Source organism: Mustela lutreola, chromosome 5 (genome assembly GCF_030435805.1).
Source record: "Mustela lutreola isolate mMusLut2 chromosome 5, mMusLut2.pri, whole genome shotgun sequence".
Taxonomy (NCBI): Eukaryota; Metazoa; Chordata; class Mammalia; order Carnivora; family Mustelidae; genus Mustela; species Mustela lutreola.
In genome coordinates, this window is record NC_081294.1 from 120435715 (window position 1) to 120451520 (window position 15806).

General features: G+C 35.1%; 1 protein-coding gene across 5 annotated transcripts in view; it reads right to left on the bottom strand.

Annotated features, from left to right (window-relative positions):
- SKIC3 (SKI3 subunit of superkiller complex) overlaps positions 1 to 15806 on the bottom strand; it is a 136304-nt gene that overhangs the window by 53462 nt on the left and 67036 nt on the right. For all 5 annotated transcript variants that reach the window (XM_059175497.1, XM_059175500.1, XM_059175498.1 and 2 more), the window contains 9 exons: positions 15647 to 15738; positions 15128 to 15203; positions 14444 to 14584; positions 11821 to 11919; positions 11604 to 11712; positions 5273 to 5413; positions 3586 to 3687; positions 2636 to 2775; positions 213 to 299 (listed from right to left, as the gene is read on the bottom strand). In XM_059175497.1, the coding sequence (XP_059031480.1) occupies positions 213 to 299; positions 2636 to 2775; positions 3586 to 3687; positions 5273 to 5413; positions 11604 to 11712; positions 11821 to 11919; positions 14444 to 14584; positions 15128 to 15203; positions 15647 to 15738 (987 nt within the window). The remainder of the gene's footprint in view (positions 1 to 212; positions 300 to 2635; positions 2776 to 3585; positions 3688 to 5272; positions 5414 to 11603; positions 11713 to 11820; positions 11920 to 14443; positions 14585 to 15127; positions 15204 to 15646; positions 15739 to 15806) is intronic.

The following is a 15806-nucleotide window of genomic DNA, read 5'->3' on the forward strand; positions in this document are numbered from 1 at the left end:
AGTCATTTGTAGCTTTAAAAAAAATTCACAATTTAGGGAACCTGGGTGGCTCAGCTGTTTAAGCATCTGACTCTTGATTTTGGTTCAAGGTTATGAGACAAAGCCACAGTCAGGCATTGTGTTGGGAGTGGGCCTACTTGAGATTCTCTCTCTCCCTCTCCCTTTGCCCCTCCCCAACCAAAAAAATTCCAGTTTGAATGAAAAAAACCAACCTTAGAAGCTTCATCTAATGAACCTTTGTTCAGATAGGCCAAGCTTTTAAGAACCAAAAGTCCTGGGACATTATTTGCATCAGAAACCTAGAAAATAATTATAAAGAGATTAGGTCTCTTTCAACACAGAGCAGCAATGTTTGCTTTAATTAAAGAATGACCATAGAAGAACACAGAGTAAAGACGTACAGATCCTTATTTTTAACACTATGAACACACTCATTCTTTATAACCTTTTTATTAGAGAAAATTTCAAAAACATTTCAAAAAAACTAGAGAATAGTATAATAATCCCACATGTACTCATTATCCAACTTCAAAATTATAAACTCGAAGTCAATCTTTTCTCATCCATACTTCCACCCATTTCACTACACTCCTTCTTAGATTACCCCAGATATTATAACTTTTCTTCTGATACTTTACAATATATATCTAAAAAGTTCATTTTTATATAACATAATTGTACTACCATTATAAACACCTCGCCAAAACCAACAATACATCCTTACTATCATCAAAAAATTATCAAGTGTTCAAATTTCTCAGTTGGCTCAGAAAATATTTAAGATTTTGTTTTAATCAAAATCTGAATAAGGTATATGCATTTCAAGAGATGGTCTCTTAAGTCTCAATCTATAGGGCTCCCTTCCATCTTTTTTCCTCTCTTACAATTTAATTGTTGAAAAATATGGGCCGCTTGTCACAATTTCTGAGTCTGGATTTTACTGAATGTATTCCCATGGTCCTGACATGTCCTTTGGTCCCCCATATCTTCGATAAATTAGTAGTTAGGCCTCAACACATAACATGATTCAGTTTTGATGCTTTGGCAGGAATACTTCACGCGTACATGCATTTGGTTATGTATGGTTCTTTCTCTTGGGTGATGTTGTTTAGCAACCACTGATCTTCAATGCCTGGATCTATTAATTCATTATGGACTGCAAAATGGTGATTTTCTAATTCTGCATTTCTTCTTTCCTTATTGATGGAATATTTTAATAACAAAAAATTCCCCCCCCCCATTATCTATTTGATTATTCTGAGCAACAGTTCATAAAGGAAAGGCAAGATAAATACTTTGAATCTTGCCAAATGGTTTCTTAGCATCCTCCAAAAAGTTTTTAATAGAGGATTTTATTGATTTTTTTTTGTACCATCTGGAATACATGAATTTAAACTTAAAACCCATTTGATATCTTTCCACCCACAGTAGTTACTGGTGCTCAAACTAACCTTTAGACAGTGACAACCAACCCATGGTAATTCCTAAGCCTTTCTAGTATAATTCTAGAAGTCTTTTTTTTATAGTTTCCTTGCTTTCTAGCATTCTAAGATGTCCTGGGCTCATCCTGTATATTTTCTGTTTCAGACATGGACATTATCAGCTCTCCAAGAAGCTTTTCTTTGTGTGTGTGTGTGTGTGTGTGTGTGTGTGTAAACAAACAAAAAGACTGAAAAGACCTCCTCAAATCATTCACACAAAATACATTACTGGTAGAAGGCAAGCAGAAAATAAGAAATTAAGATAATAGTTCTTGAAGGATGCTGACACATGGTCTAATTTTAATGAAATATTATGACATGCAAAGTCCTTTGAAATATACAAAACAATGATATTTTAAAAATTCAAAACTCCACAATAATTGAGTGATATAATTTTAATTTTAGACCAAAATAGCCTTTAGCGAACAAAAATTTTAAAAGCACCATGTTGTTATAATTCACAATTTACTAGCTTTTTGCCAGGGATTTTCAAATTGCTTGAACCAAAAACATTAAGAAATAGGATTCCTAGGGCACCTAGGTGGCTCAGTCGTTGAGCATCTACCTTCGGCTTAGGCTTGATCCCAGGGTCCTGGGATTGAGCCCTACATCCCAGCAGGGAGCCTGCTTCTCCTTCTTTCACTCCCCCTGCTTGTGTTCCTGCTCTCCCTGTGTTCCTATCAAATAAATAAATAAAATCTTTAAAAAAAAAAGGATTTCTTCTTAAATATCAATCTCCTTCCGTTTTATTAGACTGAAAAACAAATAAATAATACTATCTACAATGAAGCTACTGTGTCCTTCATTGTTCTTATCAGTAATCTATAAACTCTAAAGGAGGAAAAAATTTAGAACCTCGAATTAATAATAATCAATAAGTAACAGCCTTAGAGGTCCAAAAGAGAAAAGGAGAATAAGAACAAGACTAAAGAAAGAAATTGCATCGTATGAAGAACACTATAAGTACTTAACCAAAAGGTAAACAAATAACTTCAGTAGTTTCCAAGTGTGTGAATGATTTAGAAAATGCTGATGTGATTAATTCATACCTCTAACGTAAAATCTGTTTAAAAATAAATACTTATAAGGAGAGAGTAGTTGATGCCTGGTTGACTGCAAAAATAAAGTTGGAGGGAAAAACCTGGTAAGACTACCTGATCAAGAGTACAAATTGCTTCCACTGAAGATTCATAATCTGAGAGTTTAATCAAAGCCTCTGCTTTCAAACGGAGACAAAGATTCTTCTGATGAAGACTGCCACCGGACACACCAAGATTATCTATGTTCTTCAGAGCTGACAAAATTAAGGACATCTGAATGAAGACAACCATATTACTTCATTTTTTTCTTCTTATGGGTGATAAATAATAAATTGGAGATACAATAAGAATAAATTGCCAAAACAACATACATGAAGAATAATTCAGAGCAAAATATAAATTCTTCCCTGAATTCTTTATGGAAATATCTGCATTTAAAACAGAACAGAACTAAATTTAAAATCTCTATCTTTCTGTAACATGAACATCCTGAAATACAATGGCTATCTATATCTGCTACACAACAAAGGTTAGCCAAAGCATCAGTACACAACTTAGCAAATGAGGGATACTGAGGGAAAAGAAGTTGAATTCATATGGACCAGGCTGAACTCTTTCTCAACTACAGAGGCTAGGCCACCGGCTGGGTCAAGAGCAGTGAACCACTTTTTATGATTACCTATCCCCTCACATGACCCATCTGACCACATTCAAATAGGCTCCAGATGCCTGAGACTTCTCATATTTACATCAGAGAAATCAAAAGCTCCTGAAGTTCTGGACGCACCAGAAACTGCCTTATTACAGACAGAGTACCTCCACACAAGCCTAAACTGACTGTCAAAATTCCAAGTACAGGGATCCTTTGAAAAATACTGGTAGTTTAAAAGATCATACACAACATGCACATACACTTGGCATTATTTAACCATCTCAATGAAACTTAAATTGGTCAGTAAATTAAAATACAAAATAAAGCATGTAAGTTTCTTTAAACCAATATCTTTTTCTTCTTTAATATAAAGAGAAAGAGGGTTGGCTACCCTTACAGATGTCAGTAATACCTTGATTGCATGAAAGAACAGCTTCCTTAGGTCTATGCATTTTAACTTGGACTTCTGCCAGATGATACCATCCAGCCGTGCAAAGAGGGCTTTCCTTTAACCCTAAAAGGATAAAAGCAATCACAAAATCCAAGCTTTCTAGGATTACTGAGATAAGTGGCAACACCATCTACTCTCCAAATCAGACCTCTCCTCTCCCTTGTCTCTCATATATAATTATTTGCAACATTGATTCCATGCCCCAATCCATTTCTCTAAAACTGCTACTTCAGCTCCCATCTCCACCATCTTTATTCCAGACCACTGCAAGTGCTTGCCACCCACTCCAATTCATTCTCTACACTGTAGCCAGAATATCTCTACAAATACAAATGGAATTATGGAATTCCCATTTTTAAAACCTTCCACAGGTTCCCAGCTGCCCTTAGGATAACATGCAAACTCATTCACAAAGTGTGCAAGGCCCCTCTCCAGTCTCCTTTCTTGACTCTTATTGCTCCCATAGGTCATTCTCAATGTCGTTGAACTACCCTGAATTCCAGCTGTGCTCTCAGTCTCAGGCTATTTGACTCTTGGCTTAAAATGCTCCTCCTACCCTAAGCTGGTATTTGTAACTCATATCTCTATTCAAATGTGAGTTCATCCACAAACAAACATCATACATACAAAAGTAAGTTAAAGATAGGATCCTAAGGATGGGGGGGCATAGATATAAAATAATTATGTTATGTCTATATCTATGTCTATATCTTTATTTTACAAATGAGAACATTGAGACAAAGAATTTACTTAAGTCTTCTCAAGGTCTTGAAATTAGCTGGAATCCAGACGTAAGCAAACTCCAGAGTATATATTTTTTTCACTTCTATCTTAAATATACATTCCTCAGAGAAAGGCCCAAAGATAACTGCCTACTGACTATGCTAGCTAGGATGTGAAGGAGAATTTTTCAGATCAAAAGGCAGATCAAAAGTTATGAGCAGAAGGAAGGAGGGGAAGGGACAAAAACACGGAAGGAATATGTTTTGTTTCACACAACCAACAGATCCGACGCAGGAACCTGCTAGATGTTTTAACTGATAGCTTTTTGCATGAGCCAATTTGAGACACTTTGAGCTGAGGGCTGCACCAAAGCCCACCTGAGTGACCCTGAAGTTCTGTTTAGCTCACTATAATAGTAAGATTTATTGCTGTGGATGAGGTCTTCAGCCATTTTGGGAACATACAATGTATGCACTAGCATGCTAACAAGGCAGGCATATATAGCTCAACCAATTAATAGCATATGGACTCATTATCTTTGAAAATGAAGCATTGGAGCAGGAAAGGGCAAAAAATCAGACTCGAGAGGTTTGCAAACCTTGTGAAGGAGTTTGTATGTTATCCTAGGGGCAGCTGAAAACCCATGAAAGGTTTTAAGCAGGGGAAGAGAGTACATATATATTAAGTTTCTTAATGTGTACACCAGCTCTCTACCAACACCCTCTAATACACTGAATAAAAGCTTCCTGTATTAACCCCACAGGGAGACACTGCCTTGAGGGCTATTTCCTGTCTTCTTACTTGTGACAGATGTTGCTTCAACACTTCCTTGGGTTGTGTTCAATTTAATGCATCCCAAGAAGTATACCCTTGAGTTTGTTCACAACTTAAACCTCATGTTACATGCTTTATACTGTACACTTACCTTCTGTTAGGTTACTAACAGCATCTTCATACTTTTTGTCTTGTAATGCTTTAATGCCTAAACCAATGAAGCCTGGACCACTTCTGGAATCCATTTCCATTAATCTGCAACAGTACTGCTGTCCTTCATCAGTAAGACTGCCTGGGAAAAAAAAGGAGAAGTTATTAGCATACATACTCCAAATTTCCAATTGCCAAAACTTATATACTTTAAGCTCAAATGCTGTCTTACACATCCTCTACCATATCCTGACTCCAGGAATTCGAAACTTAAGTAGACCAACAATACTAAAAAATACTAACATACCATTAAAAAAATTATGCTTCTCCATCTTCTTAAATATTGGAGGTAGAAACCACTTTACCCACTGCAGTATGGGTAAACTGAACCCTCAAACAAGAAACCTACTCCTATTTGCCACTGCTCTAAGACCCATAGCCTCCTGCTTGCCAGCTCTCCTTTTCCTATTCCACAGTAACTTCGCCAACCTCTCTCCTTGGGCAACCGTGCTGCTAGAGATGTAGCAGCCAGGATGTCAAATCGGGCGGATTCTTCCAGAATCATACGACCAAAAGACAGACTACTTGTCAAGATATTGTACAAAAACTTAGTTACATTTTCTTAGGTTTACAAGTTTAGCAGTACTTTTCTGCATTCTTTCAAAAACTTTCATTTCCTATATAAGTTAATGGTTAAACCTATGTAATAGTCATCCAATGCCTACATTTGTTTCAAATTTATTTTGGCAAAATAATTTAGTTTAGAAAACACTATTTATTTTGTTATGTTTGTTTTCTCCAAACCAATATCAGGATTTCCATTCCCAGAAAAGCACAAAAACAAGTAGAAAATATGATTTCTGCTTTGAGCATAAACTGTTAAAGAGTACTCAGCATTTTAATAAATTGCTTAATCACATAGGAAAATTCTTAAGAATTAAGACAAATTATAGCTTGAAGCAGTAAATACGGGGAACAAATAAAAATAATTTGTTTGAAAAAGCAGCTTGATGCTTTACTATCTATTTAAAACTTGTTGCCCCCAGACCACATGGGGAACCACTCTTTCAGTCTCAGATGTCAAAGATAAATTCCTTGCATGTTACCATTTAGGTTATACATTTCAAATTTTTCAAAACCAGATACATTCCAATGCATAATTTATGATATTATACATTGATTTATAAATCCAAATTAGTACCAAAAATTCAAGGAATTCTTAATGGCTAAAGAATTAAAACCTCAATACTGTTTGGTGAGCTTTGAAAACAAATTGGAAGAAATATTACTTTTTTTAGTTAGCCAGTAAAAAGGACCTCAACCAGCAATTATTATGCTTCTAGACATGAATTACCTTCTGTCAATATGTTCTCACTATGGCTTCCATAAATGTAATTTCCAAAAGCAGACATGCCTAGTAACATACACCCTTCTCCTCCCAAGCAAACCAGTGGGTTTTTTTTTTTTTTTTCCCACTCCCTTTTCAACCAGTGGTATTGTCTCAACTAGACATCAGAATCACCTGGAGAATGCTAAGCCCCACTCTCAAAGTTTCTGATCTGAACGTTAGACCTGAAAGCTGGGACTTCAAAGAAGTTCCCAGATAATTCGACTGCTACAAGTTCAGAGACCAAATCTGAAGAACGACAGGCCTATAGTATTTACCAACACCATATACCGCCTTTATTGTTAGTCTTATATATACACTGCAGTTAGTACCTCTAAAGCTAAACAGTAACTTCTGGAGGGTAGGGACTAGCATGGTATCTTGTACTCAGTAGGCATCCATTAAATACTGCAATGATCCTTTAAAAATACCATTCTGAACTGATGCACTAAAAGGCTTAGTCAGTTAATAAATAATGCTTGAGAATTACTATGGAAAATTAAAATCATCATTCTAAAAAAGAAAACAAAATAGCTATTACAATTTTACCTTCAACTTCTAGCTATCTGAGTCAAAACTATCTTACCCCATAGAAACGTAATTCCTAAGAGTACCTTGGCTACATAAACCGCCCTTATTATAGAAAACACACCTGTGATGGAAAGAAAAGTCAGTCACGCGTCATCCCAATGATCACCCATATGCAGGATACCTAAAAACTTACACAGGTAGACAAACTGGGGGTAGGCAGATGAAAACTGTTCTAAAAGGCTAAGATGAACATGAAAAACTTCTAGATAAGATAAATCTTCCATACTATCTGGGAGCACAATTACAGAAATCGAAAGAGATTTGGAGAGCCAATGTTCTAGTCCTTGGGAAATGAACTCTCTACATAAGACCAAGAACAAATGATACTTAGAGGAATCTTCTCTAGTGTTCCCCAAAACTGTCAACAGTAGTAACAATATCACTGATCCTTTGTAGAGACAAGGGATATTCCAAAGCTTCAGTTTTCAATCCTCTTTTCCATATTAACTCTTGCTGAGAACTCATACTAGCTAAATAGTATGTGGAGGATAGAAACAGAGAGGAAATACACTTGATTTCTTTTTCAATAAAAAATTGTTTAACTTACCTGCTCTTTTTAACATTTAAAAGACTCTAAGATTTCAGACTTTAAAACTTTAAAACAAGTTTGACAATGTTATTTTTGTCTGTCAATAGGCAAGCTAGATTTGGGGCTGATGAATGATAAATCTCTAAGAATGAAAGGTGTTCTGAAGAGATTCAGGGTAGATGCCAAGTAATACCCATGAGAATCCTGTTTCCTAAAGTTTACCACAAAAAAAAGATGATTTTTAAAAATAGCTAATTAATTGCTGACATCACAAAGAAACTGATCACTACCGTAGAATTTTTCTTTTAAATAAACCTAGCCTGGGGTGGGGGTGGGGGGGACAAAACAGCATGTATTCATTTCTTTATTTTCATCTGGATTTTCTAATATTCCAGAGCACAAATTTGTAAGCTCTTTCATATTTGGATTTGAAGAACCAAGCTTTCTTATTCTCCCCCATTTCAAATATAAGGCAAAATAAAATAACCCAAAAAGGTCATTTAGCATGAAATAACATTTCATCAGCTGACAACTGTAAAAGCTATTCACTACTTGTTATGTGAAGCTTTATAAACTGACTCATTTTGAAAATGAATCTTCAAGTCTCGGCATGCAAAGGAGGACAAAGGAGAATGAAATACATTTGTTCCCAGTGGAAGAGAACCCGGTGATTAACTGCTGTGAAGTAGAAAATTCTGCAGAACTAAAGCACGTTGGGGGAGGATAGGTCAGCCTTTAAATACCTTATAGTTTCAGAAGTTCATACACAGAAAGTTTGGTTTAGAGGAGCAATGAAAAGAAAAAGAAATCATTAAGCACAGCTTCCTACTGTCTGGCAGTTTAAGTGTTTAACTTTTACCCCCAGAATAGTGCTTTACTTTAAAAAGTACCTAAGCCTGATCGGCTCCATCCTACAGATTCTCACAACCAATGATTCTACAGAAAAAAACTTCTTCCTTGGTGTACCATGTAACTAAATATCCACCTACCCACTCCCCTTTAGCAGGATATAAAGCTTTCTTTCTTTCAATTCTGCAAAATACCCTCTCCAGGAATGATTATTTTCATATAAACCAACACACTCTCTTATCATTCAGCATAACCCATTCTAGAATGCATTTCAAATACTGAATTCATGCGCAAAACTCTACAGACTGTTGACTTAATTTCTTCTATAGTTTTGTAGCTTTTTTTTCTTAATATGGAGACCATACTTATTCAACAAATCCACATTATAGGCATATGTGTGCTAACTGATAAAGCACACAATCAGTCCTCAAAAAGAAATTTCAAGTATCCTCTTGTGTCACTTGGCATGTGACCAGGTCAAAAATGAGGGAAGCGTACAGATCATTAATAGCTGAAAGAAAATAGAGAAGAAAATGGTAACACCGGCCATCAGTTTCTCAACAGCAATTGTAATAGTAGAAAAAGGGTAGAGGAATGGGTACCAGATACCAATTACGAAATCAGCACATTTATCTTGGGAATGTAATGGGAATCATGTTAAAATCGGGAAAAACTGGATGAATTTTGGAACTATTCCCTGTCAATGGGGAAAAAAACCCACAAAAATTCACAAGCATGCTCCTCATATTCAAAGTCTCTTACTATGTCTCATCTTCCTTGACCTCAACACGAAGTTCACAGTGTTAACTAGCCCTCCCTTCTTGAACCTCTCCTCCCCCCAGGCAACACTACCACAATTCTTCTACTCCTCTAAAAGCTTACCAACCCCTTTGCATGCTTCTTCCTTCTCTCCCTTAATTGCAGTCAACCAAATCCCTGGATTATTGTTTTAATACCTGCTACCCACTTCTTCCTACTCTTTTCCCATCACTGAAATCTAAGTTCCAATTCAATCACTTCGGTTAGAAAATAACCCTAAAAAAAAAAAAAAAAAAAAAATCCTCATTTTTTGAGGTTAGTTGCTCAAACTGTCAGTACAGATCTCCTTTCTGAAATGTTCTTTCCTTGCCTTCTCTGTTGCTTCATATCAGGTTCCACCACCTTCCTGTCTGACCTCTCTGCTGCTCTGTTTCCTACTTTCCTCTTTCCCTGCCTTTCCCTTCAAGCCAGCCAGCACCACCCAAGACAAAGTTTTCAGCTTTTTGCTCTATAGTCATCCTCTGAAGTCACCCACTACACTTCATTCACTTGGACCCACACGCAAGTTATTTCCAAACCTTAAGTCTAGCCTTAGTACTAATCTCTCACCTGCAAGCCAGACAGGCATTTCCCTTTGAATGTCTACTAACCTCTCCTCTCCATAACTCAACTTTCTTACGGATGATCATTCCACAGTAGGCCAACTTTTCAAGAGAGCTAAAAGTAAAATAATTATCTTCCTCCCTTTACCTCTTAACAAATCTAATTTTTTCATTCACCTGTTACTTTCTATTGCCACTGTCATAGTCCCAGTACATTCATTCACAAAATCATTTAGTCTACCCAATCTAGTCTACCTTCTATACAATCTATCCCACAAACCCTGTTAGTTTGACTTTATACTTCATAAATTGATTCACTACAACATTTGGTATTTATCTCACATTAGTGAAAAGTACTCTCACAAGTCTATCTCTGACTCAGTTAAAATAAAGGGGATCCACTTACTTCTTACCAAAAAAACCCAACTCTTAAGATAATAATGAATTTTAATTCAGACACAGAGTCAAGATGGAATACAAGTAGGACTGAGAAGGGAAAGCTAAAGTGGGGAGAGCCAAGGTAGATGCAACAATACTTTTCCAACAGGCATTCTCCCTCAGTTACCTCTATCACTAGTTTTCAACAATTTTTCTATTATGAAACCTGCAATGGTCATTCACACACAAAGCATTCCCAGGTGTATACTCCTTTAGCAACAAAATGAAAACAATTAAATTAGTAAAGCTCTGCAAACTTTATAATCATTAACACATCGGTGCTGGTACTGTTGATCTATTTCAATGACTGATTTCTGTGAATTTTGTTCATCAGATGAATACAGGCATGGACATGAGCGACGGTTAAATTATGTAAAACTCTATTCAGCACAGATACTGACAAAGAGGACAGAGGCCAGTGTGAAAACCATGGAGGTCAATCTCCTGTAAACTAACTGAACACCAGCCCTGGGCATGCGATATCACAGGCACAGGTTCTGACAACTCCTAGCATGCTAGCTGTCATCAGCTCTCTCTCCTCCCCCCTCCAAGAAAGAACACAAAGAAGAGCACCAGGCATAAGCGTAGACATACACTCCGACTTGAATCTGCTCTATTTCATTAAACAAGTAGATCCTTCACAAAGTTCATTACTTTACAGTACCACAGCATCTATAACCATGGACTTGTGACACTGTAACATCAATGCTGAGAATGTATGACATTCATAGCTGTAGGCAAGATAGTTCAACCTACTCAACCAAAATCCACCTTACTTATTCCTTCCACTAAAGCAAATAAACTATTCTACTAGTCCTAAAAACTGCAACCTAGCGCCATACTTCTGCTCATGCCATCTGCGTACCTTTCACCTCTTCCTGTTTATCTAATTTCTGAGGAAAATTTAAGACTCTCTTCAATTCCTATCTTCCAAAAGCCTTCACTGATCAACAATGAACTCAGTTATTCATTATTCCTCTGTATTATTATACTTTTCTACATTAATTAGCCTCTTCATGTGCACAAAGATAACACACTGTACTTCCTTGTATGTCCAGAATTATTCAAACAACACCTTACACAGGGTAAGCACTGAAACAATTTTTGATTGATAGCAACAACCTTCCCATATGTTCATATACTTCAAGAACATACAATATAATAGGGAAGAACTTACCTGATTCAATTAAATGCAAACAAAGCACTTCTAATGGATATTGTACAGTGGGATAGATGTTTATCATTCCTTCACAGGCCTTCTTCAATCTAGCGGTCTCATGAGGAAACTCGAAAATATAAAAGTAAAATAAACTAAGTAATAGTAAAATATGCTTGTGAACACCTTCCTAATTAGAATGTAAAAGTCACATTAGAGATTTTTAAAATCAGCTTACTTTGGATAAACAGTGAATGAACTGTCTATAAAGTACTTGGTGATCTTCACTAGGAATCTTATCTGATAAGTCCAGTGCATTCTCAAAGGCAGCTAAAAGCTGAAACAAACAAAAAAGCTATCATCTTTAGCATACTGAAATGACAAATGTAATAAATAGCTGAATGTATATGACTCACTTATACAATATACCACCTCAACTAACGAACTGCAAATGTATTTTACTATCTCGTGTTTTTCTGTACTATATATTGTCTGGACCTGACAATTTTTTATGAGGGAAAAAATGTCTACGCAAGTTTTAGAATACAATCTAATTCCAACTGGCAGGAGACTGCACTGAACTAATGAGGGATAACTATAAATTAATATCATGAATTTAATAAAACATTCTTTAAGTGGTCACTGTTCCCTAGAAAGTAGTCAACTGGAGAGGTCTAGTCTTCTTTATATACCTGTGTAACTAAAACTAATCAGACCATTTTTAAAACATCTCTACTGAAATCACCAGTATGTTCTTTGGACTATCTTCAGTGGTAGAAAATCTTTAATCTTAAATAAATTTGTGAAGTTAAACTTTTAAAAAGGAAACCAGAAAAATGACTGAACTATAATAAAATCACTTCTTATCCAGTATTACTAAATGACTTTGAAGAAAATTCCAAAAGAAGCTTTCTAAATATGTTTTGAGCAAGAACAATACTAAAACCCAGATCAAGAACTTTTAAAGAATATCATTCATTTGGTTACACAAGTCCTAATTTTTTTAAAAAATGATTTTCCATGACTTCATTTATTTTTATTTTTATTTTTTAAAGTAGGCTCCATGCCCAGTGGGGCTTGAAATCATGACCCTGATATCAAGACCTTAGCTGAGATCAAAACTTGTATGTTTTGACGGAGGCACCCACAAGCCAGCCCCTCCATGACTTTGAAATGAAAACTCATAATATAGGTCACTGCCTCCAAATTTCTTAATGAAGTATGATATAAAGTCTACACAAATGAAGAAAATTTTACTCCTCTGATAAAGTTAATGACCTTGCAAAAAGGGAAGCCTAACTTACACCGTTTAGCACAAGGGTTTCAAAAAATAGTAGTGCAATTAATCCATCTGGAAATCAGGTGACATATTTTTTCCTGAACACACTGAAATAAGCAAAATTATCATTAGAATTCAAGATGGAAATAACTCCACCCCAAAATCCTATTACTATTTTTAACAGTTAAAAATCAATTCTTAAAGGGGTGCCTGGGTGGCTCAGTGGGTTAAAGCCTCTGCCTTCGGCTCAGGTCATGATCCCAGGGTCCTGGGATTCTCTGCTCAGCGGGGACCCTGCTTCCTCCTCTCTCTGCCTACTTGTGATCTCTGTCTGTCAAATAAATAAATAAAATATTTTTAAAAAATCAATTCTTAAAATGACAAGCATAATTAGTTCTCTTTCATGGAGGAACACAGAACAGGTAATTTTTTAAAAATTTTATTTATTTTGGCATTTGGTATGTTTGATATTCTGATAACCTATAGTTTTTCAATGAAAATAATGAAGTCATATGAAGATAAGATTTAAGTTTGCAATTCACCTAATTTTGTCACTGTCCAATTTTTTTTCCACAACTAAACCTATACCCAGATAAACCCACACACAAACAAATGCAAATCATAGTCTTCTATTTTTATCTTCAGCATTTATTTAGGACACTGCCTGACATGTATAGTAGATTGTACATAAATATTTTCTGAAAAAAAGATTAATAAGTGAATAAATGAACAAACATACAAAAATGTACTTCTCATCCTATATTCAGTCTATAATTGCTTATATTCAAAAAGTCCATTCAATTGCACAAATATACACTGAATGCCTATATACAATAATAAGAAATTAAGCTGACTTTTAAACTTACAAATATAAAAAAGTAGAATGGAGATATTTTCTAATAGTATCCCAATATATTTCTAGATATAAGTATCCCAAATAAATACTTTAAACAAAATGCTCTAAGCTGCTAAACTTCAAAGTAATTTAGTACTCTTCATGAACTTAAAGAAACATACCTTTACACATACCTTTAAGTAAGTACAACTTTTTAGAAATTACAGCAGTTTTATGAAAGCCAATTTCACTTTTCTTTTTCACAGTGATTAAATAACTGATTTACTGGATTAGTATGAACCCAGAGAAGTAAACTGTGATCCCTAAAAACCAATTCCACTCTGTCCAGACTTAGTATGAGACTGCAGGGAAATAATTCTGACTTTAAAAGCAAGAACCCCTATGAATTTAAAATTGAACATGAAGGGGCGCCTGGGTGGCTCATTCAGTTAAGCATCTGCCTTCAGCTCAGGTCATGATCCCTGGGATCAAGCCCCACATCAGGCTCCTCACTCAGTGGGCAGTCTGTTTTTCCCTCTCCTGCTCCCCTGCTTGTGCTCTCTCTCTTTCTCTTTCAAATAAATAAAATCTTTAAAAAATACATTAAAAAATAAAATAAATTGAATACTTACAAAATATCAATTTTAATGTATGGTACTTTTCTATATTACTCTATTTCCATTTGCTAAATTCAATTAAATGATCAATATTCATGATACAAACTGCAGGGAATAAACAGGTCAATACCAATTGCTGGGTCTCATTATTCTGATCCTCAGTACTCTCAGCCAGCAACTGAGTCAATTTCTTCCACAGCTGGTGAAGCTCTTGGTTGTCTGCACCTTCCTCCTGCCGTGTCTTTATCAACTTGTGCCATGTTTGGGCCACCTATCAAGGAGATTTAAATTTTTTTTTTAATCTTAAATATCAAAAACACCAATTAGAAATATAAAATCTACAAATAAAAACATTTTTCATCTGCTAATACATAAAAATAGCAAAACCACAGAACTTCATCTATTATGAACTCCACAAGAACTATGGTGTCTGGGCAAAACCAGACAGCCATTATATTAGAAGTACAACTAATATAACAGAGTGGAAACAGGAATAATGACTACATGCCCCAAACCTTGTAACTATAGCATCAGCTATAAATGCACCACAAATATGTCACTAAATTCTACAGATGATGCTTTTACTTATTTTATTTATCCCTGCCCAGTTTCAAAAAGGTCTGGAAGTTAGAATAACTAAAACCTGAAATTTAATTTAGTTTCAAAACACTATAATTTGTAGTATCTCTCTATATTCTTTTAATATCACATTACATACTAATTGTTTAAATTTTCCCTTAAGCTAAATGAAAGCTTTCTTCTAATAATGGCTTTAGTAAAAGAAGTCTACTACCCCACCAAATCATTAACCAACCTCTATGTGTTTCTTTTCTTGGTAATATAGATCCACAAGTTTCTTACAGACATCGCACCACTTCTGCTTGTCAACACTTAGAATAAAAAATTTAAAAAAAAAAAAAAAAGGATTTTGAATCTGATTAATGAAAACAATCAAGGGCTTAAGATACTAAAATTAAAATATCCCAATAATACTACTGTCAGGTACTATTTTAAATTAGAACATATCCTCTTTCATAACACAGGAAAATTTTATAAAATGAGCCTCTCATTAAAAAAGAGAAGGTTTAAGAAATAATATCTTCCATCATATTACCTAAAAATTATATCAAAGTTCCCAAAAATTAGTCAATCCTCTTACTATTAGTGTTTTGATTTTATTTCAATCATAAGCAAAAGATTTTGTAACAACACTATGAAAGAAAAATGCTTCTCAATTCCCAGTAAATGTTTGGAGTACTTCTATGGAAGTTTTAATCAGTTTATTCAAATTAAAGCTTTTAAAGACACAGGGCTTTCCCCATATAATGATTACCTTTCATAAAGATCCAGGAGCTTCTGGTAAACACCAGGCAAGTCATCCTTAGCATTTATGTGGTTACATTTCTCATATAAGCTTGCTAGCCCCTAAAATAGGAAACAGTAGAGATTATTCTAAAAAGTCTAATACTCTCACATTCATTTTGCTAAGTAAA